The sequence below is a fragment of the Penicillium roqueforti genome (assembly GCF_015533775.1).
Source record: "Penicillium roqueforti strain LCP96 04111 chromosome Unknown scaffold_21, whole genome shotgun sequence".
Taxonomy (NCBI): domain Eukaryota; kingdom Fungi; phylum Ascomycota; class Eurotiomycetes; order Eurotiales; family Aspergillaceae; genus Penicillium; species Penicillium roqueforti.
This window is the reverse complement of record NW_024067585.1, coordinates 135,264-161,463: the sequence shown is the minus strand read 5'-3', so window position 1 is coordinate 161,463 and position 26,200 is coordinate 135,264. Positions and strand designations below refer to the sequence as shown.

The following is a 26,200-nucleotide window of genomic DNA, read 5'->3' as shown; positions in this document are numbered from 1 at the left end:
TCTAATTCGGTATTCAACTCTTTACTTTGAGCTCCTGACATGCGTCTCCACGAGAAATTCGGCCATGTTCTAACATGGACAACATTGGTCAATGCTCTACCATCGATATCCGGACATACCAAGGAGCCGTCATGTCGTTTTGCGCATCAATATTCCCAAAAGCAAGTCCTTCGAGATCCTACTGCCTTCATCAATGATATGCTGTATTGGGAGGGCAAGTTTCATCAGAACAACATCTCATATAATAGCAACAATGGTATCTCCTACGATGGCACTAACATCGATTGGGTGACCGGCGAGGCAACAACCAAGCACACGTTCAGTGCTGCCAGCAAAGAGGTTTGTGCTCATTTTCCTACTGTTTGAAAGCCCTCAACTCATATTCCAATAGTCCCTTCAAATCATGCTGTACGCCCAAGCTGTTGCTGGCTCTCCGGAGGCTGCTCGGTTCCTCTCGCCTGAGAATACAGCAGAGGCTCCTAAAATCGCGGCTTCTATTATGCAGAAAAAGTTGCAGACGTATCTCAAATTCAATGAGACTTACCCAGGATTCGGAGGCTTCTTGCCCTGGGTCACAGCGGATGCTCAAGATCTAACTCCAGTGACAGCCTGGGTCAACCGCGTGCCTTCTCTAGATAATGGGTATGTATATTCTTTTCCCTCGTTCTGGTTTCTAGGCTAACAATAAGTATCTGTATAGTGAACTTATATGGGCTGTATATGGTTTCATCCAGGCTCTTGAGAATACAGGCAATAAAAGCTATCGGGAACTCGCACAGAAATGGCAGGTTTGGATGGACTACACTAAAACTACTGCTGCTAAGGTATGTAACCCATGATTCCCCGTTAGATTTGGATCAGTCGCTAATCTCCTGTCTGTTAATCAGATCTTTTACAAAGGCAAGGGCCGGGTCTGTACCGTCATTGACATTAAAGACCAATCCCTCCCTGTCAATCACCCGGATCAGTCGTATCTATGCGAGACTAAAGATTTACTGGACGACCCTTTCGAAGGCGAGATTTTCACATTCTGGCTACAATTCTTCGGTGGTCTGTCAAAGGCCGATAAGCAGGCGCTATGGGAAATCAAAAGGCCCCAGCTGGTGAGCGTGGACTACAAAATGGGCGGTTTCGGGCCTATCACTGTCCAAAAAGGTTTGTGGATATGAAAGGAAAGACTAGAAGACAGTGGCTAATTCTGAGACAGGATTCTGGTTCTCCAGCCACGAAACCTGGAAAGTGATGGAGATGCCCTACTATGACATCGATATTGTCCGGTAAGACTTCAAGCAGAAGACAGAGATAGGCTTTCATGTACTAACAGTTTCCCATTTAGTCGCCTATTTAAGAACGCTGAGCGAGTCCGGACCTGCAACTCAGTCGCCACGAAGTTGCCCGGCATGTTCGCCTCAGTTAACAACATCACCGATCCCTCAATCGGCGACGTAACCGGCTATATCTCGAACGCTGGTATCCCCTCCATATCAAACCAGACTGTCCAGGAGCTAGACGTCATTACGCCGTACAGTGTATTCCCGACAATTTTGGTTGACAAGTCTGTCGGACTCGCCTGGTGGAGGAACATGGTTATTGCCAAGAAAATGCAGAGTCAGTGACACCTTTTAGATATCAAGACGGTTTGATTGGTATGATGCTAATCGAAATAACTCTCCAGATATCTATGGCAGCACTGAATCCACTCGTGTTGATGGAACGGGGGTTTCCGCACTTCTCACTTGGGACAGCAAGGTCACTACGGTAGTCGCAATTTTGGGCGGAGTGACCGATCTCGTTCGTCAGAAGATGAAGGCGGATCACGTATATGATGAGTTTGTGGACATCATTGAGGTTTGTGCTCCCGGATGCCCTAAAGGACCATGTGGAAAGGGAAGTTGCTAATTTCTTCATAGACCGAGTACTCTCGGGTCTTCAAGCACCTTAAAGGAGAGAATGTCGACCTCTGCCTCCCTCACGTGGCTGTTCCTGATTCAGGATTGGACGATTTCACACTTTGCGAGTAGAGCTGCCTATGTCAATATGACAATAGGTTCATATAAAAGACGGATGTATAGGCCTATATTCCAGAAGTCTTTTCAACTCATGACATATGCTGGCTCCCCAGAAAATGCAAGAAGAAAGCATTAGGGTTGATATCGACTTGATCTAGAGAAATGAAAATTATTGCCTTGGAGCACACGTCTTTCTAAACGTAGTAGTGAATATATTCATAAACGCTAAAAATCCCACATCCGACCGCTGTTGTCAGAATGAATATACCTCATTCCACCTCACTAAGAGCGAATTGTGTCCTTCTACCCCCAGGCTAGACCCAAGACCAGCTCCTCAACGCCAGCGAGGACGACTTCATGACCTTCTCAGATACCCAACGTACCAATCTTCTCGATGGTCTCAAAGCCACTCACGGCGAAGATAGTTTCCACGAAATCATGCAGGAAATGAGTCGCCGCCACTAGGCCCGAGTGGAGGCCGCAAATTCAGAGGAAACAAAACACACTTCCGCTTGTCTTATGGTGAGGTGACACTGGCTTCCATGGAGTCTGTATTGTCCCTCCACTGCCTTCTTCCGCGCCGCGTCGCGAGCGCCAAAAGATTCCCTTTGTTGTTTCGGTGTCCCAGGGAGCAAGCCGCCCGCGTCTTCCATAGATGCTAGGTCTAGGTGATAAGGATGTGGCCGGGGCTGGATTTAAGGAGTATATTAATGTGCAGTGGAGTCTATCTTGCAAGAGTTTTATCCGATTGTCACGTTGCAGATGGTGGATTTGCATGCACTGGCGGTGAAGTTTCGTCATGAGAATGATATCTGGTGTTCGAGTAATCGGTGGGGTGCATCATGACGAGGGTGAGGAATCATAAGCCATGGTTCTGGTTTGATGCCCGTATGGATAGCGGCCACAATGGTGGTTAAGTTCTGAAGATCGCCCGGAGAACTGACACAGGTCTTCTCTCCGGATAGCAGATTGGTGCAGTATGGACCTAAGGGTTCCTGGTCGTTGCCAGGGCGAACCGAGATGCAAACAATGCGGTTACTTATATTGCTGTGGATAAGACGACTATGTTAGCTTGTTTTATATACCTTGTGAGCATCCATAGATGCTTAATAAAAAGCGTGCTGAATAAGCCTTGGTAAGTAAATGTTGAAGGCTTTGGATCAAATTGTTGCAGACGTTCTGGTCAAAAGAAAGATTTCATTCAACGAGGAAACTAGCAATGGGGAGAAGAAGAGGAAAAGAAGAGAAGTTATGATCAAGCGTGATGTGATCACATGCTTATGTCCCTAACAAAAACCAGTCGGCTCCAGGGCTGGCTAGTTCGCACACGTCTATTAACTAGATCATGGTATTTCCCCTAGCTGAAAAAGGGCCAAAAAATGACAAGGATGGTATATGGCAGTTGAAAATGAATAGGTCGCCGAGTCAATGCATACCCTAACGTGAGAGGCGCCTGGGCTAAAGAACAAAGCAATTGGGGGTGGGGTCTGTACATGAAAAGAAAAATATCCGCATCAATGGGTATAATGTCTGGGCATGGAAATGCAAGGAAGCAACATCATGTTCGGATGGGCGGCCTAGTGGTTATACTAGGATTTAGACAACGCCGTTGCCAGTACCGCCGCAGAATTCGAGAATCAGCCGTTGGAGGTCAGAGAGTTTATATGGTTTCGTCATATAGCCTTTCATTCCCACTCTGGAGGCGCGATTCAATGCCTCGTCACTAACATCGGCACTCACAGCAAGAACTGTGGGAGGGGGTGGTGTACATAAGGAGTTGGGAATTGGATCCATTTCCATGGAATCAGGGTTCTTGGGGTCCGGTCGCTCAAAAGCAGCATGTTGGTCCCGATGGTTCTCGACCATCTGCAGGATTCGTAAGGTGGCTTCATATCCGTCCATTTCAGGCATCCAAAGATCCATCAAAATCACATCGATCGGTCTGGTTTTTGTAGTCTGATGAGGCTCATTGATGACGCCTTGCATTGCGTTTACTGGATCGAGATCAATGTCTAGGACAGGGGGCTTTGGCGCGGAGAGAATGCCTTGGACGATCTGGACTGCTTCTTTGCCATCGGCCGCTTCAAGTACATCGCAGTAGCCAAGTTTGCGTAGCATGCTCACCAGTACGCGCCGGTTAATTCGATTATCTTCAGCAACGAGAAAGCGCAGCGGATATTTCTCGCCAAGCTTCTTGTCATATGCATCGCCGGAAATATGTGTTCGATTCAAAAGGGTTTGTGATGACGGTCGCAGGAGTGTTGGGCTTTGAGACATGTTTTCGTCGATGGTGCCTGGTGTCGGCTGTTGCTGACGATTCTGGAGTAGGATAAATGGGGAGTTAAAGGGAGAGGTATCAGACAGAGAACTACTGGCACTGCCCTGTCGTGTTTTGTCGGTGGTAGAGGTGGATGGCGTCGAAACACTCTCACCGGGAGTTTCAGGGCGGAGCTCAGCTTCACGTTGGTTGACGGGGATTCGAATTCGAAATTCTGTACCACGCATAGGACCGGAAGTCGACGAACGCACACAGGTCAAGTCACCGCCCATTTTGCGTGAAAGGCCCTTGGCCACGAGGAGACCGAGACCCAGGCCATCTTTGCTTCTTGTGGTCGATGCATCTCCCCGAGCGAATGGCTTGAAGAGATTGGGTAGGAATGCAGCGGGGATTCCCGGGCCGGTATCGCGGACAAGAATATGAACATCATTCTTCTTGGGGTCAATAGTCGCGCAAACAGTAATGGTGCCGTTGTTGGTAAATTTAATCGCGTTGAGAAAGACGCACGAGATTAGTTTGGCCAAATCACGGTCATCGGCAAGAAGGGTGTCCGGTAATGAAGGGTCTACAGACCAGTCCACAACCTTGGTGAACAATTCACCGTTTGAGGACCGCGACCGAATCTCAATCCGTTCGCCAAACTCGGTTGCATTGCTAACAGCAGAGTCCGGTCGGCCACCAACGTGAAGAGACTCGTTGATTACCAAGCGGAGAAGATCTCGTAATTTGGTAAATCGCAAAGCAGAACGTCTTAAGTTCACATTGATTCCCTCAAGGAGTAGGTGAGGGGCGGATCGTCGGACTGCGAGAGACGGGCGTGGATCGGCCATGTTAGCCAATACAGCTTCGAACTGGCGAGCTGGGGTAGCATGTACGATCTGGTCGCTTTCGTGAACAGCATTCTTGACTTCTTCGCTGCGGGGCGAAAGCTCTTGCCGGGACGAAACTGCACGCAGTCTTTGCTTGCGCACTGGTCGGGTGTTCAGCTCCGATGGTAGGCTCCGCCGCCGTTTGTACGGGTTTACAGCGATGTTATTCCCTTCGATGAAGATGCTCGGCCGAGTCTCGGGTATAGCAGGTGGGACTGTGAGACCGCCTAGTATGTCGGGCTCCTCCCGGAGTGGGGTTTTGGGAATTTGCATGTTGAGCTCGTAAGCATGAACGACATTGTCAGCCGCTTCAACCGCACGTCTCGCACTATCTTGAACCATTTCAATTCCCTCCTTGAGCGATTGAAAAATGTCTCCCGATTTGATAGGAGGTTGGACCTCCATCGCCTCGCGTACTGTAGCATGCATGACATCAAGCATGCCTACCACACCCTGCATTGGGGTCCTCAGCTCATGGGATAAGCTTCGGGCGTAGGGTTTGAGGGGGTGGGAGTTGAAATCATGGGAGTTGAAATCAGCGGCTTCATGGAAGGTGGCAGTCTGGGGGTTGTGGAACTCGGAGGTATTTTTCGTTAGGGAATCTAACAGTTCATCTAGAATTTGTTCCCCTGTGTCCAGCCGTTGTATAATCAGGTCTTCGAGCGAGTGGAGAATCATCTCCAGGAAGGACCAGGACAGATTTCTATGCCGGAGACCTTCTTTCGACCACATCAACCCGAGGTGCGCCAGGCACTTTCCAGCCGAAAAGAGGGGAATCGCCAAATAACCATCGGCGGCGAACGGCAATTGATCATCACCGAACGATAAGAGCGAGCTGAGGTTCTCGGGGACCAAACAACGCCGTTCGTGGTCCATGTGCAATAGGGGGTTCCCTCCCGCGAAATAATTGTTTCGCTGCAACCCAACTTTCTGATAACCATCATTGTAGTAGAAAGCTGCACCAAAAACCGACGGGCGCCGCCCGCCTAATTCTGGCATGGGCTCAGTTCCGTGCACCCTCCGAGCAACGAACCCATACTGGGCTTTGGTTATAGACGTCATGTCCTCCATAAGCCGTTTCCAGAACAGCTCGGTGTCGGCTGCCCGCAGACACTTTTTGAGTGCAACCAATTGTTCAATGGCAGTGGTCTGGACACCATCATTCCATGTTCCCAAGTCGCGTTGCACATCTCCATCGTCATGAACGGCATTTAGTCCGTCGCCGGTGATGCACTCCGACTTGCACGAGGGGAATGGCGTGGGACACGGTTGGACAGCGTGAGAGACATCCGGCTCGGGCATGTCGGGCATAGTCCATGTGGCAGTGAAAGTGACGTCGGTTCGAGGATTCGTTGTTCGGGCTCTCGTGTTTATCCGAGGGTGGTGGTAAGGACCATAGCATTCAATTGTATGAACAATAGACACCGTGGATGGATCAGACAACTTCAACGTACATTCACTAAAATATGAAATATTAAAGAGAGAAGACGCTCAGAAGGAGGGGAGAGGGGATTTTCCGTTAGTTCGATGGGGAGGGGCGGTCTAGACACGGCCTGAAACAAGAAGTCATTAAAGCTTTATAGATTCTGGTAGCTAATGATATTTCTAGCAGAGATGTTTCAGGCTTCTCTGAAGCTTTAATTTCCCTTTGACAATCGATCTCCTCTTTGTGTGTTGTGTCTTTTTTCCCTTGAATCCTGCGGAGATGCACGGAGGCGCACGGAGGCTGCACTGCAGGATCAGCGGGATCTAGATCAGGAGAGGGCCATCGGGTACCAAGTACCTGATTTCCCCGGCTGTTATCTATGATAGGGAAGGTACTCGGTACATCTAAGATCTTATAGAACAGATCTACTAGCCGTACTATATGTATGTTTACAAGGGTCGGCCGCGTGTGTGGCCTTAATTGAGAGCTATATGATCCATTCAACTAATAGTAGCGTTTTTATAGGTATTTTGGATGTCGTGTTAGATGTTTTTTAAATATCTTCTGGAATTTTCCAGGTACTTAGGTTGTATATAGACAGCGGAAAGAAGCGGAAAAAGGATGGATTCGACTGTTCTAAATATATCTTTAATTGACTGTATCTCAAGAGCAATGCATCGAATGCTTAGCATCTACTTCACTTCTTAAGATCTCACGAGCATCGAGTGTTCGTGTTATCTCAATTCCGAATTTTTTGCCAATCTCATTCCAGTGGCCCTTCCTATAAAGGCTGCACGCAAAGCATTCGTCCGATTGGCCATACCACAGACGAGAGACTGGGGATTTGGGGACGATAGAGCGATGAGGGCAGCCCAAAAAACGGGCAATATTTGGGTAATCGAACCATTCCTTAGTGTAAGCGATCTCCCATTGGCTCCGGACTCGCAAATATGTCTGCTCATCTTGTGAAATGTAGATCCTCACGTCGGCAACCACTTCAGGCGCGATTGTGACCGAGCAATGGTGCCATTCGATGCATTCATGTTGACACCCTTCCAGCATTCGAGCCATTGCTCTAATATCCAACGGACTGCAGGGACAGACGTTTACAAACCCGGGATACTTGCATTTGCGGTTTATCCCAGTGCTGTATTCCCTCTCGGAGGACTCAAACTCGTTGGCCAGGTGTAACTTGGTGCATGAGCAACAGTAAAGTCTTCTAGGTCCTTGAAGTCGACAAAGAAGTTGACGGCGTAAATTTGTTTCCCGGCTGGAATTCTTAGCTAAAACCCCATATGGAAGCCAACCCCCGTCGGAGTTATATGTAAGGAAGGCAAATTCCTCTTGTGCGAAAACATTTTGATAGCGTACATATAAAGACTTGCAGCTGAGTGCAAAGCAGACCTGACACTTTATGGGGAGCAGTTGAATTATCTCGTCCATGAGCTCTAGAGGCAGGTCTGATATAGAAGCCTTTGTGGGCTCTATTTCTGGAGGCAGGCTCGGCATAGAGGGCTCTAGGTGCTCTGTTTCTGAAGGCATGTTCGGCATAAAAGACATGAAGTGGGGGACCTGAGAAAATGATTGAGAAATCCAAGCATAGCATATGAGCAATGTGAAGCACTTTCCGTTATTTCCCATGGCCGGTTCCTATTTAGGCAATATCATGTTGTCAGGCACTCATGTACCCGTGGATGTAGTGAATGCTAGAATTGACCGTCCAGTTAGCCTGCTCTTGGGAATATATTTCTAGTTTGAATGTGCGCATCGCGTCAAATTAACTAAGCTCATACAGCTCTCGTCCTTGAAAATTGTACAATATCAGCATTCTAGACCGAGGAACACCGGAGTGCGACTATGGACATAATTAGAACAACCAACTATATCCCCTACAGTTTGGGAAACGGAGTAATAATAGTGGCCATTTTGTGACCTAGGAAGTGCCTAAGTTGGTGTCTGGTATCAAAAGGTTCCTGTAGCCAACAGCTCGTGCTGGTCATATTCTCACTCGTTCGCTTTATATCCTCGAAGGGATTCTCTACTGGAGGTGGGCAGCTATGAAGAGAGACAAAGGTCAGTCAAAGCTTTTGAACAGACGGGATGATTACTGATTCTCGAAGACTGGACTTGGTCCGTTTCCCTGGTAAATATGTTGAATTCTGATGCAAATTGGAACACTGCCGTGACATGACAACGGGGCCTTTTATTATCGTGATAGGAGTAAGAAAAACATGGAGCCAAAAGAACAAAACTGTCCTTCAGCTCAGGTATCAACCGCTCTCACGTTGATCTTGTACTATCCCGTCATTGATGACCGTACACGGCACATATCATCCAGTGAAGACCGTAGACGCCGGGATTTGCCCTCAAACCAACGGAAAGCCCAAAACAACCACTTCCCCAAATCTAATCCTGTCGTCCCTTCAATAAGCGTTGGGTAACCTTGTCCTTCTCTATAATGTAAACCTGGGCACCCCAACCGGAGAGAGCATCTCGGTCCACGGCGCTAAGCAAGGCTTGTGAGATTGTCTCGAAGAGGTCTTCGGGGGCCTGTAATGACAAACTGTGTTAGACGGCGAATTCAACAAGTTGTACGATAACACCAATAATACATACCAGATCAGGCTCCCACAGACCCTCGCAAGTACCGAAAAGCTGGTCACTTGCCGTTCCGCTGACAATGAAGTCCTTGGCGAAATCGATACAGCCAATGCTGTCAAAGCCACAGATGAACGGCTTCCCTGTTGTTGGGTTGATACCAGCCAGCACAGGGCTGACGAAGTAAGGACCGAAGCGCTTCTCATACAGCGATGAGCTCACTAGGTTGGCGAGGGTCTGCGGTGCGATGTCGCGCTCCTCGCGCAGCCGGTACATGTTGACCTTGTAACGGAAGAGATCGGAGACGGTGTTGACATCAGTTGCGAGGCCAGTCAGGCCGAGATAGGTGGATGGGGCGTAGTTGAAGATCTTGGGGAAGTTGTTGGAGATGGTCAGGGACTGCATGCCCAGACGAAGGTCACAGGCGATGGCGACGCAGTCCTTGCCCACCATGGCGACACAGGCACCGCCATCTGCAGAACAATTAGTATTTCAGTTGACTATTCACGAGGGACAAGGTTCCGGCATACTGATGTCGAAGGGGTTAGACTGTGATGGGAGAAGTCGGTCAGCTTTGAGGTCCAGAGATTCGTGGACGATGTGCACAAAGGGAGCATTTTTCTTACCATTATTGCAGGATTTCAATGCAATTCAATATAAAAGGGATATTCCAGAGCTAAAGCACAAGAAAAAAGAAGAGAAAAAGTGGTTGAGAAGGGGGCGGGTTGGGGGAGGTGATGGAGGTGAGTTGATGACGGGGAAGCTCTGAGGTACGCGAGAGCTCAGATGACGCCCGCACCGCTGCCTGTTCGTATGCGACCTTCCGACTACTTTCTGCGCTGTCTTTCTCCCCGCATTCGAGTTTCACACTTGTTTATCTTGATCTGTCCGTTTAAAATCTCTTGATTGAGATATTCAACCTTCCCTATTTATTGCCAGAGCTAGTGTTCCTCTATACACAATGAGTGCCCACGTTGTGGTAATCGATGCGACAGCCAGGCGGGCAACAATCAAGACTACTCCCACCAAACACTTGACCGATATCCTACAGGAAGCATGCTCGAAGCTTGGATATAATGCTAGTCAATACTCATTAAAGTGAGTTGGTGTTCCTTGTCTCCGATGACAACACTAACCCGGTCTTCTCCACGCAACAGACACAATCGCAAGCAATTAGACCTTTCTCTTTCCTACCGTCTGTCTGGTCTCATCTCTGGGGCAAAAATTGAACTTGTTCAAATCTCCCGCTCCCCGTCAGTCGTAACCGTCGCCCTGCAACTGCCCGAATCTGAGGCTCGTGGTGCCCCGAATGGCCGCATACTTGATAAATTTCCCAGTACGACTACACTCTGGATGGTACTACGCAAGTTCGAGGCGGGAGTTGCAGGGAGTGGCCCAGTACGGAACCTCACTTCACGGGCAGCGCCCTCTGCCGATAGTGGAGATGTCGCCGGACGACTGTACTATGAGATCCCCGTCCTTCAGATTTTGGAACGTGAAGTATCGAGCTTCACAGATCTACAAAAAACCCTAGCCCAGCTAGGTTTCAATAGTGGGAATGTTCTTATACGGCTCAGTTTCCGACGGACCGAAGAGCCTATCGAAGAAGCCATGGTGAAGATTGGCGAGTTCTTCAAGTCATCAGAGGATGAGGCTCCTCCGGCACAGGATAAGAACGCAGCGCCCACAGCAGCTCCCGCTGACAGTACAAGCAATGAGCCTGTTCAAGAGCTCTCCAGTTCATCGCAACCCGAGCCCTCCAGTGTCACCGTCGCATCAGACGAAGTCGCCCCTCCCCCATCTACCTCCGAACCGGCCACTTCCACGGCCGATTCTGGTCGAGCAATTACTGTCTTCTCTCCTCCCTCAGAAGACACTCCTTCCTCGGCAAAATTAGACCACAATGAGAGTGATTACATACCCTCTATCGAGCACGCAAAACTGCACCAGCGGTTACTCAACGAGTCCTCTCGCCCAAAACGCTTGCCAACGGACGCCGAGATCGCTGCCAAGGCAGAGGCAGAAGCGGCAAGACGAGCAGCAATTCACGAGGTCGATGTGAAGCTCCGTTTCCCAGATCAGAGTCAAGTGGTCGCCAAATTTGGGACCTCGGACACAGGGCAGTCGTTGTATGAATTCGCACGAGGGTGTCTTGCTCCATCGTTCGCCAGTGAGAACTTCATTCTCACTGTCCACGGGGTATCCCGATCCAAGCATACAAACGCCATACCTCCATCAGACAAGAAGCATCTGATTAAAGATCTAGGGCTGGCTGGCCGTGTGCTCGTCAACTTTTCTTGGGCTGATAACGCAGCCTCGTTCGTTCATGAACGCCGAGCGGAGACCCTACGCCCCGAGCTTCGGAGTCAAGCTCAACAGCTCAAGGTGGAGCATCCGCCTGAAATCAAGGAAGAAGATGTGCCTGCTCCCTCACAGCCGGGTCCGAGTAGCGCTCAGGGCGGTGGTAAGTCCGGCGGGGCACGGAAGAGTGGTGCTATGCCTAAGTGGCTGAAGCTACCGGGTAAGAAATGAAAGGGGATAATGAAATGTATTTGGTTCAGGGGAGCGACATGTGCTGCTCTTGATGATTCACGACTTAACTATGTGGCGCATCCCTTCGAGACGCATTAACGTCTTAGATGTGCGTATAGACTTGAGAATCACATGCCTTTCATACTTCATTTATAGATAACCTCAATGAAAATCTAGGCTTAACACCAAATGAATGGTGTATGTGTAGTGAAGCTGTCACCTCTGCATCCATATTTACATGGAATCAAACCTCACTCGGCTTGAGCCAAAGGTATACGCTTCTCCATCTACGTTGTAAACCTCCATTTAGAAAGTGGCTCAATTGCAAATATCACACGTAAAATGGTTGAATAATTGTTTTCATTATGGTTTCACTCCATACGACAGAGAAGGAATCCCATAGTTGCCTTCCCCTTCATGCACGCCCCCTTTCCGATCCGAGAATCACGCTTTTTTTTGCGTCGAGTCGTTAAAACGAAAGAAAAACAGGAACGGGTCCGGAAATTTAGTGAGCAGCGGTGCGGCGAGACTCAGCAATAACCTTCTGCATGGACTCAACCTTGGCCTTGCCGCGGCCGAAAGTACCGAGCTAGACACGAAGTTAGCAAAAGTGTCGACTCAATGGATCGACAGGCTCTGATAATAGTAAAATCATTAGGTTTGGGCATGAATCTTAGTCGCTATAAACAGAACAGTTATTGCACGGGCTTGTCCAAGCAGAGGTTGAGATGACTCTTCCTCTGCATGATTGACATGCATGGCCCATACAGTACCATTCTGTATACAGCAAGACCTCGACCAAATCGACCCCCAAATCCAATGTAATCCGTACAACAGAGCCGACCATACAAAAGCGGGAAAAGGATTGAGAGTAGACGTACGCGCTTCTTAGCGAGCTTGCGGGCACGCTTATCCTGGGCGTTGCGCAGCAACTCAATGATGCGGCGCTCGTAGGGAGCGAGACCAACGACCTCCTGGGCAATTTCGCGGACGAAAGCGGTGCGGCGGGAAGACTTGCCCTTGGTGCGCGAGATGCGGGTCTTGGGGGTGTTGAGGGCGGTGGTTTTCTATATCAGAACGCAGTCAGTATGTCTGTTTCGCCAAGTTTCATGTAGCAGCCGCAGGTCCCAATGTTCTCTTCAATTCGCGGTTCGTGTCTGTCTGTCGGGGTGGTTCGTAGCGTGGTCGGATCAAAGTTGCGTGCATGGCGAGTGCTGGCACCGGTGCCAAAGTCGAATTCAAAATATTGTTCCCGTGACATCGAAATTTTTCCCAGTGAGTCTCTGATATTCTTCGTTCGGCGATTTATTCGCAATCCTTCTTGCCGCGATAATTTCCCAGTGATTCCGCAATGAACCATGACCCGACTGATCTTGTGTTGACCAACAGAGCGAACGAAAAGAAGAGACCTTGGGAGACCTTCAAACGAGCGACCTTCAAACGAGCGACAAACATGGTGCAAAGAGACAGTAAGAACGTACCCGGCCCGCGTTGAGTCCGACCACAATTCCGGAGCGTTCGGCCATCTCGACGGTTGTTGACTGAAGGGGTTGGCGGAGGTTGTCGAAGAGGAGGTGAGAGAGCCGTGTGAAATTCGCCTGGTCTTTTGCCTGGAACCGCAAAATGGAGCCTTGGCGTTGGTGCGGTAGGCGAGTGACTAGGGCTAGGGCTGGGTTAATCGGGACTAGCGTCATTACTGACACCTCAGGCAACTAAGTCCATGTGGCTTGGCATGTGCACGTGATAGATATTGCCCTCCTTTTATAGATCAACCTCTTACTACCTGGACTTCATCTGAACTTGTTGATATCAACACTCTCATGGATTGTTTTACATGTACTCTAACAATGTATTTTCATGGACACATGATTTATTCAGAATTAGAGCCTGGCAGCCAGCACTCCGTCAAGTGCCTCCTCCCAGCTCTCTCTCAGTTCTCCGCAGAACAATTCGAGCGCAGACTCGTCCATCGCCTTTTCCAAGACTTCTTGAAGCGGCTTCTCGTACTCATCAGTTGTATCCCCACGCTTGACCATATCAATGAGTGTACTGAGAGTGGCTGATTCAATAAGGCTCTGTTTCAGACTTCGGGTGTTCAAACGGATATCCTCGAAAACTTCACGAACAAGAGTATTCAGTCCGTTCATTTGTTCGGCAGGGAGTTTGGCGGTCTTCACAGCCTTTCGAGAATTCAGGTTGAAAATATTACATAGAGCCTTGAGGGTCTCCACGAGGGTCCAAATGGTATGGAAATATTCCCATGTCGGTGCACCTGGGGTGCCTGGGCTGAAGTGGACGGTCGTCCTCATGATAAGGGGAGAATTTCCAGTATCTTCCAGAGCTAGATCCTCTTTCTTAGCCTTCAACCAATCCTCTATCTCGCCAAGAACAGTCTCAATTTCGGTGGAAGTATGGGCCTTCGATCCAGCCATAAACATAGCCACTTTCAACAATTCTACGTGAATCTTGGCTGCATCTATCTCGGCACCAGTGTGATCAACATCAGTCTGGGAGAGCGATAATTTGCCGATGTCAGGCAGCTCTGGCTCCAAGACGACTGGCTTCTGACTGCCGATGCTCTCAAGAACACTGAAAAGTCGATCAGTAAGCCGGGCGGACGCCAGCCAATTTTCCTATATGCACATTAGTCGGTGCCATGGTGTCACTCAAGCCAACAAACTTACCCCAGGAACCGGACCTGCGCGCAGTCGGTGCTCAAATGCAGGTTTGCCACAACGTTCTAGGTCCATGAAACCATCGTACTTCCGCTGGTCTTGAGCCGGTGATGTATTCTGGGCTATAGGGTAATTAGTATTCAAGTATGTCAGGAGTACATGGGAGACTGAGAATTGCTGACCGATTTCCTCGTGAAGGGCCAAGTGGTTTCCTTTGCGGATTCTTTGCATCCGTCGTAAGTCCAGTGCCCACATTCTCCGGCAGATACTGTCCCTGATACGTTTTTGAAGCTCAATTGTGTCATCTAGATTCACGTAAGTCCCATCATCAAGTCCTTTTATCAAAGAGTTCTTGATAGTGAAGCTTGCATGACGATAAAAGTCGAGAGCGGTAATGAATGCAACTTGCGCGTCAAAGTCCTTGTATTCTCCGCCCTCTATAAGAGGCGCGGGATGAGGGTGGATGGTGGCAAAGCGGGTAAAGAGGTTATGAGCAACACTTTCATATTGCATCTGCTTGATAGACAGCTTGCCAAACCACCTCAAAGCAATAGAGCCAGCGCCGAGAAGAAGATAGATTCGAATCAACATAAGAATCGCCTCGTAGTTATGAGGTGAGTCGATTAAAAGATGTTCCAGAATCCCGGCGGCGCGAATCAGGGCAGTGTTACTGACTTTCTCAGATGCTTGGCCAGCTGTGTTAGGCTGAAGAAGGGCCATTGCGGCAATGATGCAGAAGTCATCTGTGGGTCGGCTTTCCATCGCGGAAGCAGTATCTGGTTGGCTTTCTTGTTTTTTGTCCTGTGTCTTTGCTAAAAGCGTGAATGCATCGTAGAAGTAAAGGCAATTGCGGACAAGGGTCTCGATACTGGATTTCAATACGTTTTTATTGGCTGAAATCCGGTCGCAGTATTGCAGCTTGTACGCATTGATTAATGGAATGGCATCATCCTAGAATTTTGATTAGCTCGCATTGACTGAGTTTAGCAGAATTTGCACGTACAGGTTTCCCCTCGACACTGTCCAAGCAATTTTGGGCTACTCGGTGAATCAAGGCATCATCACGGGTCTCCAAGACCCCTCGTAAGTCTTTAAAAGCATAGAGTTTGTGCTTGTGTTGGTCAAAGTATCTTTGGCACGCAATAACCAGATCATCCTCTGTCCGCTCGCCCCGCTTGAATCCGGTTAGGACTATGTCCATAATAGCGATGTGCGCGTTGCGGGACTTTGGGCTGAATTCGATGAACTTCTCGATATGCTGCTGCGTATCGGAAAGTAGCCTATGAACCAAGCAACCATTTATTAGCTGAGGGTTTGATGGTGTAGAAGTAAAAATATTGGAAGACATACCCTGGACTTTTTTCAAGACGACGCACGGCTAGGATGAGCAAGTTCCAGTATTTCCAATCATCCCGCTCATGCAAAGTTTTGCGCTCTGCTTCGTCTTCAGGCACGGTAAGCAGGCCTTTGACGTATGAGTGCCCCTCTTCCCAGAGTTCGGCAGCCCCCAGGCTAGTGACTTTGGCTAACATGAAGGTCCTGTCGTTATTAACAATCCGAGAGCTGAGACCAGTATTTTCACTATTGAGAACCTGCACAATCTCTGCCCAACGAGACTGTGATTCGAGAATTCGAACAACCAAGAGAAGTTCCTCGGCGGTTTGTATCGCTCTCGGAGGGCTTAGCAATTCGGTCTGTAGTAAATCATTTGAATCAGTCAGTCATTTATGTCCAAAATTTTCATTCGTCTTCACTTCCAGTGACATGCAATCTTGGAAAAAAGTCACATACCGGGTTAGAGGGAACCTCGGCTACTGCTTTCTGAGCAAGGCGATAGGCAAGTGTCCCAAACAACTTGCGGTCCATGTCCGAACTAGATTTGTCATCCGAAACGAGGTAACAGAGGAAGATGGCCCAAAAATAATACTTTCGCTCCCGAGGAAAGTTCTTTTGGAGACTCATTGCAGCCTGTTATAAGAAAGGAGGCACTCGTTAGCAACATAGGCCTTCATATGATCCCGGTGTAGCATATGCTTCGTCTCAACTCACTTTCTGGGCTGACTTCCAATCACCAGCCTCATAGCCGAATTTGAACCACCTCATCTGAAGATCACGATCCTGTGGCTTTGCCTTCGCTGCTCGTTCCCATATAGCGCTCCGAAGCTCGGTATAGTCATCCATATTTCGCAGCGTACTGTGGAGTATGTCGAGAGAGTCTAAATCCGAGATCGGTGGATCGGCCTTGCACAGCTCGAGGGTTTCTGCAATTCCCTTCTTTTTATGTGTCACATCCGCATGGTTGAAGAGAACATTCGCTTTCCAGGCCTGTTATCTCACGTGTTAGTTGGTTCTTTACAGTTAACGACGTCGTAGTGGTGGTAAATTCGGAGTACAATGATAAAAATCACTCGCCTTCAGGAAATGAGTGTTCTCGCCTTTCTTCATGCGCTTCTCAATCAGCTGTAAGGCCTGCTTCATATTCTGGGAGTCAATGGCATCTTGGATTTGGTTGTTACGACGCAGAAACACCGCGTCATTGCTGGAGCTCATGGTGGAGGTTTTGCTCGATGTGCAGGGAAATTCTTCAACTGGCGTTTTTCGCAGAACGATCTGATCACTGTGCGAAGCACAGCATGGGCTAAAAAAGTTCAATGATCTGAGTTGGAGTGGACTGATCGACTCCGGTCACTTTTTATTTGGTGGGGAAGAAGACCAAAGGGTAGGCGGTCAGTCGGTCCCCTCACCATACTGCCATGATGTATCTCAAAAATAGAAATGACAAGTCCATCGATCTAATTCTGGGTCGGAGTCCATCGTCCCATATTTATGGGAATTTCTTCCTCTGATATCATGTCCTCCGATGCTCTTTCGCCCGTACCATGCCTGACATCATGACAGCGCTCCCATCTGGTGCCGTGACTCGCACATTCAGCCGACTGAAATATGTTCAGCTCGAGGCCGAGAAGATCGCCGAGACCCTCGAAAAAGACGAGGAAGAGAGTGGAAACCAGTTCTTATTCTACTCCAAACAACCCATCGCATCTCGGAGCGACTCTTCGAGGATCATGATTGTTTGAAGGGTGTGAACTACCGGTTTGAGTTTGAAGGTAGTACAGGTATTTTACGCGTGATACCAGGGCATCGCCATGAATTCACCACTTCGGCACTCGTGCAGAGAGTCACTCTGCAACTGATCAGCATGAGACTAAGTAATGAATATTATTAGGGCGGAGCGACACGATATAACTCCTTATCACGGGGCAAAGAGGGAGACCAAGTTTTCAGCCCCTCTGCACGTTGCCCTTCTAGTACAAATTTTCAATGGCCTACCCTGGTTATCGAAACGGGGGTCTCTGAGAGCCTACCAAGGCTACTTAAAGATTCTCAATGGAGATTTAGAGCCTCTAATGGAGAAGTGCGCATTGTGATTCTCATCTCTGTCAAGAAGACGGCTATACATTTTGAGCAATGGCAGCTTGCTCCGCCCGGTGCCCCTCGACCCTTGACCAAAGCCTACATCGACATCCTCCGCCAGAATCCAATGCCACCCCTCCTCCAAAAGCCGCCTAACATGCAGCAGCACTATTTATGTACTGAAGTTGATGTGACCAAGACCACAGTTGTTGGTGCTCCAATGGTATTACCGTATTGTGCTCTATTCAACGTTCCTGTCCGACATCCTAACATGCAAGATGTTGTGCTTGATGAACAAGCCTTCCGTTACATCACTGGGGTCGATTTCTCTTGATTGCTGGTCTTAAGGGGATCAATTTGAAGACAGGAATTGAAGATATTCGACCGGATCAATGGAGATGGAGGAGTAGGAAGAATGGCTGTCTTCCAGAGAATATCAAGAGGAACATTTATATCGGGGGAATTCGATGTTCTGTCGTCTCTCTTAGAGAGCGGTATGGTCGGGCGGAATTCTGCTTCTTATCTTCATACTCATTGAGAAATCCATACCATTATTCATTCATTTGATTCCAGGTGGACCGATAGTTCAATATCATACCTAGGCGACGAAGTGACATCCCGGATGGTTGACGTAATCAGGCTTTTAGCAGCGAGGTCAAGATGGAGTACTAATGTCATTACGAAAGGGGAAAAGAGTTTAGAAGACAACAAACCCAGGAAGTCTATACGGACGTCAACCGGGACATGTTAACAAATTGTTGGTTACATGACAGCAGGTGACTACCTTGTGAATATAAATAAGGAGTTATGTTTCATATTCTGCACGAGTCGTACTCGACCGAATATGAAGATCAGAAGCACTACACCTGTGCGAAATAGACAAGACCACAGCAAAATGTTAATATACAAGCTTAAAATCATTCAAAAGATAGTACAATATGCGATTCAAAAGCAGGAAAGCAAATTCAATAGAGAAACTGCTTCTCTCACAAGTCAGCACCGGACGATGAAGCGTTTCGACGTGCCAGGAATGGAATTTCTTACCAGCCTAGCAATATCATGATGCCCGCCAGCAATTCTAATGCTTATCACCTGAACAAAAGGTAGGAATTTGGCTTTGACAGGCTTCTGAATATTGAATTAATCAACGAGCACACCCTACGCATCGGCATGCAACAACTGCTTCGGGGATGTCAGGGATCCTGCCAGTCAGGAGTTGTCGATCTTTTCGATAAGAATGGTCCAGATGAAAGAGATGTCTTATTTGGGCTGAGGCGTTGCAGAAACTTTCTTCTGGGTGAGCTGTGCCTTGTTAGCGACCGAAGATGCTCCAACGCATATCGAATCAAAGTTAATGGATCTCGCGGATAGCCTGCCCGAGACGGGAGATTGCTGAGGTGATGGCAAAGGTCTCATATTCAACTTACCCAGTTCTTTTTGCAATCACGATAAGCTCTAGAAAAGGTCATCAGTCAGTGTGAAAGCTCAAATATGATAATCATGACAATATTGTACAAGCTGGCCAGAAGTGGATCGAAAGCCAGTACATTGCACGGAAAGCAAGTCAAAGTCTTAATTAAATCGCAGAATAATTACCGACTTACTGGAAATAATCGTGGCACATTTCGCGCTCATAGGCATTCCGTTTCATACACTTTAGACTCCGATCTGCGAAGTCTTGGCATGGGTCGTAGTACTCGCTAGCATTTTTACTAATATCGCAAGTTAGCTAGTTAGCTACCAGTATAGATAAAAGCCACGTGTATTCAGCCCGATGAATAGATGCAACCACCGGGCTAGCCTGTGTTGCTATGCGTGGCTCTCAAGACCCCATAGTCCGTGTAAGATGATCCCGCGATCACGGATGGCTTCAGACATGCCAGATCATGTTTTGAGAATGGACAAACAAGTATAGAGGAGGGAAGAAAGATTGAAACATACTGTGCGAACTTCTTCTCCGCTCTTTCCCACGCTTTGTCGTGAGTGTCTCCTTGTGTTGACTCGGCCGCCATGGGTGCAATGAGTTCTTATTGCTCCTGTCTTTGCAATGGACACTTTAGGTAAATGATATAGTCAAATAGAATAGAATGCCAAAGCGTTGCTCGAAGATCAGATTGGAGGTAGAGGTTGATTGGAGCAGAAGTTAGCGCTGGACGCAAGAAGAATTGGGGATCCGCAGTCTTGGCGCGGAGATCTGCCAATGTAGAATCCCGAGGTCTGCATAGCACCATGTTTTTATGTAATACTTTGGGTTTGATACAAGTCTAGAATGAAGTATCTAAATAGACATGGCTTCTAGTTATGTCTGATTTGTGGATCCACTGAAATAGCTTACATTTCCATTCTTAGAATGCAACTTCCTAGTTTATACTCCACATATATATTCACGGGCACTACAACATATAAATGATCATATGGAAGTTGAAAAAAAGCAATGCACAAACACTTTATTAGTGTTCCCGAGCTGTTCTCACTAGCCAGCAAATGATAAAGGGGATTTTGAACCCAGAGGTGCGAAAGAAGTATGAATATTCGAGCAGTCTGTCCCAATATCAATTGCGGGGGGGATACGCAGCGGAGTGAATTCACCATATTGATTAGCAATGAAATAAGGTGCTGAAACCATTCAAAGATGTGCGCCATTTATTATGACGCATACAAAAGCCCCAAGGCTCTGGACATTGTCTCAAGGAATGCGGATATTGACCTTGTCTCTGCCATAGACATCGATTGACCATATCAACTTCTCCGTGAGTAGCAAGGAAGATACATTGGGGATCCTTGATGATGCGGCAGAGAAGCAAAGATATAAGATACAGAGTAGACACCAGTGCTAGGGGAGCGAAAAATATTTGGCCTGCTCTTGGCCATATGGCCCTGAAGAGCTCGCGATGAGATGATCATTGATTTTGAACGATATGATTGTTCATTTTGGTCTTGCAAGCCTCGTTTGGGGCTTCGGGTCATGATTTAGTGCTTTAATCTTCGTCAGGAAATTGAAGTTGTATGTTGGTTTTTACTCAAGAAGATCTCAAGAGATGCAGGCAATCGCTTGGATAATGATATGATATGAAATGAATGTTCTCTCCAAGTTAATCAGATGTTAAAAATATAAAAGGCCTCGAGTTCAAGCAAAGGCTTCGACTTGAATGATGCTGCATGGAGTCTTTGTGAGTGCCTCGGAGACTGTCGAGGGAGTGAACCGGTTGGTGCGAGATGTATATGTCAAGTGAGGTATATATGCTTCGATCAGCTATATTATTGAATAGAAATAATTATCTATTGGCTCACCTGATTTCAAACCAACAATAAAGGTAAAAAGGAAGTCAAGACAAGGGTAACATCTTTGTGTTATAAGACCTGCTGAGGCTTCATTCATGTAGAAAAGTCTCTCACCTGTAAGAGAGGTATAGTTGCACTTGTCACGCAGACTATTTTCACAATAAATAACCTTTAAACAAGCGCCAGAAGTCCCAAAGAAGTGACTGTCACATAAGGACCATCGATAAAAGAAAGTGACGAGTCACTTCCAAAGTTGCCAGCTCGAAGCGCCGCCCCCTTCCTCATGATTATGTGATGGCTGCCTGAGGCCACAAAACACCTGCCCTCTCACTTAAAGAATCTGGATCATATTATTGCTCTTCCCGGTGTCTTTCTCTCAATCTCAGACCGTCACGCTATCCTCGCCTGTGTTCCTCGATTTCCTAGCGTTCGTCTCTGCGAAAATCTGTTGATCACACCTTGCCACTTCGCGAAACTTTTACCTTCCGGGACCCCCACCGTACCTGTTGACACACGCGCATCACCCCAATACGCCTTAAACGCACTTCGGTTGATGGGCCACGCTCCTAGTGTGGAAACCACAGCTCTCGACGAGCCCTAGAAGGTCAAAATGGCAGCTAGAAGTGGTTCTGGGGCTGAGGCATCGGGAGTAAGACAAGTCCCGCATCTGATTCAAGTGACCTAAAAACTCACGCGCGTAATCTAGCTGGTCAACACTCTTCAAGGCCATGTCGATGATATTCGCACTCTGATACAGTGTGGTATATGCATCCGTCCCCTTTACGAACCGTTTACAATCGCTTGCGGGCATACTTTCTGCTACTCAGTGAGTCCTTTCTACTTGTTCTGTCGTGAATTCTCTTCGCTGACCATAATTCTTCATATAGTGTCTATCGTCATGGTTTGCTGGTGGAAGATCAAAGCGAACATGCCCGGATTGCCGGGCACCCGTCAAAACCCAGCCAGCACCAGCTTATCTGGTGAGTTTTGATAATCTTCAATCATTTCATTGTATCTGACATATCTCTCGTGTTACAGGTTCGAGCCGTTGTGCAGATTTTCACAGGTCGAGCTGAGCTTTTAGACAAAGGAGAAACGACTACAGAGCATACAAAAAACCAAAAGGACGAAGCAGAAAGACTAGACCAGGACAAGGCCAACAATCATCCAACCGAAGGAGGTCTGTTCGGAGGTCTTTTCAAGCCCAAAGATCCCCCACCCAAACCTGACCCCGAAGACGGAGTGGTTCGATGTCCACACTGCTCGTGGGAACTTGAAGGATACGATTGCGCATCATGTGGCTATCAGTATCGGCCAGATTCTGAGACAGATGACAGTGATTCGGCCGACTACAGTGAGACCGACCTAGACTCGATGGATGATGGTATGGATGGGGGTGAGGGTGAGGACGAGAATGAGGACGAGGGCGAGGGCGATGGCGAGCTAGGGGAGTCTGACCACTTGGATGAGATTGAAGACCAGGATGGCGTCTGGGGCAACTTTGCGCTTCACTATTACGGGCCTACCTTCCCTAGGCGTCCTAACTGGCATCCAGGTGCTGACCGGCAGCTTTTCGACCGGCTTGAGAACTTGTTACATGGACCTCCCATGATCCCACTGGGCCCGCCGCTCCCAGTGAATCATGACAACTATCTCGCTTCAGGTAACACCAATGGAAGTGAATACGACGAAGAAGATGACGAAGAAGAAGAGGAGGAGGAGGAGAATGAGTATGACGAGTCAGACTCATTCATTGATGACCATCTGCCCACGAGTTCGTTCATTGAAAGCGAAGCCCATCATCTCGGGAGTGGCGATATGTATGAATCGGAATCAGACCGTTCCACAGGCACCGTTGTGGATGATGCTGAGGGTGGCCGCCATTCAATACCGACTGCGCTCAATTACAGAACCACCACACCTTACTTTGATGCCGATGCCTCCTCTGATGAAGAGGTGGAAGAGGAAGTCTCAGAGGATTCGGACGACAGGGAGATGGTCGATGAAGACTCGGATGAATCCGACGAAGACGTAATTCAGACTACACGGCCTCGTCAAGCCAATCCACAATATCCACAACGGTTCCGAGCCCCCAACGATGCTTCATGGCTTGCAGCGAGGCCTCCACCTGAAACAATTCCGGACTCATCCGAGGAAGAGGAATCTTCGCCGCCTATTAGGCCTGCTAGACCCGGTGCGCGCCGTCCTATCCCACATGGGACCACTGCTCACAATGCGATCCCCGTCGATGACTCCGACGAAGATCAGCCTGTCGGCCCAGTGAGAAGAGCTACACAGAGGCGACGGGCCAGATTCTCTCCATATTAAAAAAATCTTCCAACCGCCGACGCGGCATCTGCTTTCGCATTTCATCGGCCTACTTAATGTTTCCTTTCGACTTCAGCGCGGCGCTTGGGTAATGATAACAGGAGAGTGGACATGGCTGGCGTTTTGTCTTCATTTTGATATCAAAAGGGCGACTTTTTCTCTTTCTTTTTTCTCTTCTGCTGCCTTCAATGGCTGGACCCTTCATGTTTCGTTTCTTATTGGCTCGGCCATATTCCACGAATACAATACCCCTACTTATCCGTCTTCGGTTCGATCTTGATCTTTTGTTGCCCTTTCCCAGTGAAGTCGACGAACCTAGTCTCTTGGCACTAACTGAAGAGTGACCACAAAGTTTATGAAAAAGACACCGGGCTTTACCGTATTAAATCCTTGATTCTCATATTCTAATCCCTCGCCGAATTAATAAAGCTTACTGGCTTGCTGAGTATTGTTATTGCTCATATTGCTTTGATAACCACATGTCCCTACAACAGTCCACGAGTCCATCCAGAGTAGACAAATAGATTTACCACTGACCCACCTGGTGGATACCCTATCCACAAGCGAAGTAAACTGACAAGCACGGCCAGCAAACATCTCAACATCACGGAGGCAAGTCGTAGGAGTCTTTGGTTATCGGTTGTTGAAATAACGCACGTTGCAATATTGGAGGGAAGCAAGGTTATAAACGGGTACCTATGCACCTTTTCAGATCGTTTACCCTAATCACGAAGTGTAAACTTCAGGGACAATGTTGCTTGAAAGGGGGATATGATTGAAATACTTCAATGCACCGAAGAAATTCGATACATATGCAAAATGGTAAAATACACAGATGTGACTCCAAATACACCTGACCCCGAGCAACGCTCCCCATTTTATCCTCGGCCAATGACCAAGATCGAGACAAGAAGATTATGAACAAAATTTATACATCAGCCTTCACGGTGTCATTAGTAGCAAACGGAACTTCGAAGACAACAGCCCCATTGCGGCCTCCCGAAGTGGCGCCCTCGTAGAAATTGTTGGTGAAGCACTTCCAGCGAGCCAATCGGTGTTCCTTGCCGACAGCGGCGATGATGGACAAACCACGAGGTTCGTGCTCGGTCTCGGACTTTTTTATTTCAGCTCCAGGCATATCGGATTCAGGGCGTCGTTCAAAGACCGCGATGCCGTTGATGACACCCTTGATCAATGGCTCTGGCTCCTTTTGATCAGCCACAGGGGTGGTATCAAGAGCCAGGGTCTGTTTGAGTTGCTGCGAGGGCATGTCTGTTGGTGTCACGGTACCGGGTAAGCCTGCACCGATGGGTCCCAGAGCGATAAGTGTCTTTTTATCTTCTGAGACGCGCCATGCGCGGATGAAACCATCCCAGCTGCCACTGAGGACAACGTCTGTACCCGGTAGAGTAGCGAGTGCAGTGATCCAGCGAGGCATTGGGCGCATGTGGCGCGTGTTGTGGGCGGCAGTCGCCTCGTCTAACTCGGGTGATAACACATCCAGAGGGGGGATCGGGTCCAAGCCGTGAGCAAGACGAACGGTGTAGAGTGGCTTCTTCTTGTGGACAGACCAAAGGCAGAGGGAGCCGGAATCTGAGCCAGTGACGAAGTGAGTGGGTGGGAGGGGGGCAATACAGTCGATGTTGCTCTCGTGGTAAGGGGCATTTCTGGAGGCGCCGCCCCGGAACACGAGCTGTGTTTCCTCGACAACCTTCCATAAGCGGGCGGTACGATCCCGAGCACCAACACTGATACATTCGTCAATGGTCATGGCAGCAACTCCGGTGACATGATCCTGGTGGCCGAAGAGCGTTTCGACATACGCGTGGCCAGCTCCGCTGATGGACCATGTCTTAATTGTGCGGTCGTACGAACCGGAGAACAACTGCTCTCCAGAACTCATCGCCGAGATATGGCGTGCAAAAGACAAGCTGCAAACCGAGTCCCTGTGGTGCAAAAAGGTCTTGCTTGGCGTCAAAGTCTCTGCATCCCAGATGATAAGCTTATTGTCCGTTCCACCGGTGGCCAAGAATTTTCCAGAAGGCGAGACAGCAACAGATATGATGCTTCCTGTATGTCCTTGATCCTCGCCTGATTCGCCAACTTTGCGCATACCCCGAGCGTACTTCACACGCTTGGGCTTCTTGCGCTGGGGGCGCGGAGCCCGCTTGGAAGTATCATTATCGCCGTTCAATTCTGTAGAGTCTGGTACACTGGGTGTAGCCAATTCCCACTTGGTCAAAGTTTTATCTTTGGAAACAATGTAAACAAATGGCGGGTGGACTGCGATAGCGGTGTTTGACTGGGTATCTGAGCGGAAAAAGGAATGGGGCGCCGTGGGAACGGATAGTTTCGCTGCGATTTGACGGAACGTCCGTCCTTTAAATTCGTCGACGTCCTTCTTCAATCGTTCCGCAATCAAGTCTCGGTCGATATCCGCGGCATCAAATCCAGCTTCGTCGACTTCTTCTTGGATGTTACTCAGGTAGCGTTCAGCGAGTTTCAATCTTCGATCCGCCGCGGTCTCGCCATCTTCAGAGTCCGATCCACTCTCGTCTCCTGACTCTGCTGTATCAATTGCGGCATCCTCGTCCAAGTCACTGCCCGAGATCGATTCCTCTCTGTCTTTGGTGCGTCGACCACCGTCGGTTTTGGCATCTACGCCTCGCTTTTTTGATCCTGGGGCTCCGGCGCGGTCGTCTCTCTTCCTCTTGCGCTGGGAATTGGGTACAGTAAAAAAGGACGACATGGCGACTTTTGTCAAGCCTGTCGGTGCTTGATCTCTGTAT

At 48.5% G+C, this 26,200-nt stretch overlaps 9 protein-coding genes across 9 annotated transcripts; 3 read left to right on the top strand and 6 right to left on the bottom strand.

Moving 5' to 3' along the window:
• Positions 1-39: 39 nt before the first annotated feature.
• On the top strand, positions 40-2,021 carry LCP9604111_7137 (endo-beta-1,2-glucanase; the record flags this gene model as incomplete). Its single annotated transcript, XM_039075136.1, has 8 exons — positions 40-339; positions 392-642; positions 701-824; positions 888-1,155; positions 1,208-1,277; positions 1,337-1,608; positions 1,676-1,848; positions 1,911-2,021. The coding sequence occupies 8 exons, from the start codon at positions 40-42 to the stop codon at positions 2,019-2,021; spliced, it is 1,569 nt and encodes a 522-aa protein (XP_038926835.1).
• Positions 2,022-3,605: 1,584 nt separating this feature from the next.
• On the bottom strand, positions 3,606-6,467 carry LCP9604111_7136 (ATP-binding response regulator; the record flags this gene model as incomplete). The annotated part of the gene is made up of 1 exon (XM_039075135.1): positions 3,606-6,467. One exon carries the CDS (start codon positions 6,465-6,467, stop codon positions 3,606-3,608), a length of 2,862 nt encoding a protein of 953 aa, XP_038926834.1.
• Positions 6,468-8,988: 2,521 nt separating this feature from the next.
• On the bottom strand, positions 8,989-9,809 carry pup3 (proteasome core particle subunit beta 3; the record flags this gene model as incomplete). Its single annotated transcript, XM_039075134.1, has 4 exons — positions 8,989-9,132; positions 9,199-9,653; positions 9,711-9,729; positions 9,807-9,809. 4 exons carry the CDS (start codon positions 9,807-9,809, stop codon positions 8,989-8,991), a joined length of 621 nt encoding a protein of 206 aa, XP_038926833.1.
• A 332-nt stretch (positions 9,810-10,141) lies between these two features.
• Positions 10,142-11,712, top strand: LCP9604111_7134 (putative UBX domain protein; the record flags this gene model as incomplete). The annotated part of the gene is made up of 2 exons (XM_039075133.1): positions 10,142-10,278; positions 10,338-11,712. The coding sequence occupies 2 exons, from the start codon at positions 10,142-10,144 to the stop codon at positions 11,710-11,712; spliced, it is 1,512 nt and encodes a 503-aa protein (XP_038926832.1).
• A 505-nt stretch (positions 11,713-12,217) lies between these two features.
• On the bottom strand, positions 12,218-13,406 carry LCP9604111_7133 (60S ribosomal eL36 domain-containing protein; the record flags this gene model as incomplete). Its single annotated transcript, XM_039075132.1, has 4 exons — positions 12,218-12,301; positions 12,594-12,779; positions 13,070-13,084; positions 13,194-13,406. 4 exons carry the CDS (start codon positions 13,404-13,406, stop codon positions 12,218-12,220), a joined length of 498 nt encoding a protein of 165 aa, XP_038926831.1.
• A 186-nt stretch (positions 13,407-13,592) lies between these two features.
• LCP9604111_7132 (MDM20/NAA25 family protein) lies at positions 13,593-16,937 on the bottom strand (the record flags this gene model as incomplete). The annotated part of the gene is made up of 8 exons (XM_039075131.1): positions 13,593-14,345; positions 14,397-14,509; positions 14,570-15,338; positions 15,391-15,667; positions 15,738-16,081; positions 16,179-16,355; positions 16,437-16,712; positions 16,800-16,937. 8 exons carry the CDS (start codon positions 16,935-16,937, stop codon positions 13,593-13,595), a joined length of 2,847 nt encoding a protein of 948 aa, XP_038926830.1.
• A 2,124-nt stretch (positions 16,938-19,061) lies between these two features.
• Positions 19,062-19,813, bottom strand: LCP9604111_7131 (uncharacterized protein; the record flags this gene model as incomplete). The annotated part of the gene is made up of 4 exons (XM_039075130.1): positions 19,062-19,103; positions 19,229-19,256; positions 19,406-19,513; positions 19,743-19,813. The coding sequence occupies 4 exons, from the start codon at positions 19,811-19,813 to the stop codon at positions 19,062-19,064; spliced, it is 249 nt and encodes an 82-aa protein (XP_038926829.1).
• Positions 19,814-21,693: 1,880 nt separating this feature from the next.
• LCP9604111_7130 (uncharacterized protein) lies at positions 21,694-23,411 on the top strand (the record flags this gene model as incomplete). Its single annotated transcript, XM_039075129.1, has 4 exons — positions 21,694-21,732; positions 21,790-21,909; positions 21,971-22,063; positions 22,122-23,411. 4 exons carry the CDS (start codon positions 21,694-21,696, stop codon positions 23,409-23,411), a joined length of 1,542 nt encoding a protein of 513 aa, XP_038926828.1.
• Positions 23,412-24,339: 928 nt separating this feature from the next.
• LCP9604111_7129 (ribosomal RNA-processing protein RRP9) lies at positions 24,340-26,160 on the bottom strand (the record flags this gene model as incomplete). Its single annotated transcript, XM_039075127.1, has 1 exon — positions 24,340-26,160. One exon carries the CDS (start codon positions 26,158-26,160, stop codon positions 24,340-24,342), a length of 1,821 nt encoding a protein of 606 aa, XP_038926827.1.
• Between the last annotated feature and the right edge of the window lie 40 nt (positions 26,161-26,200).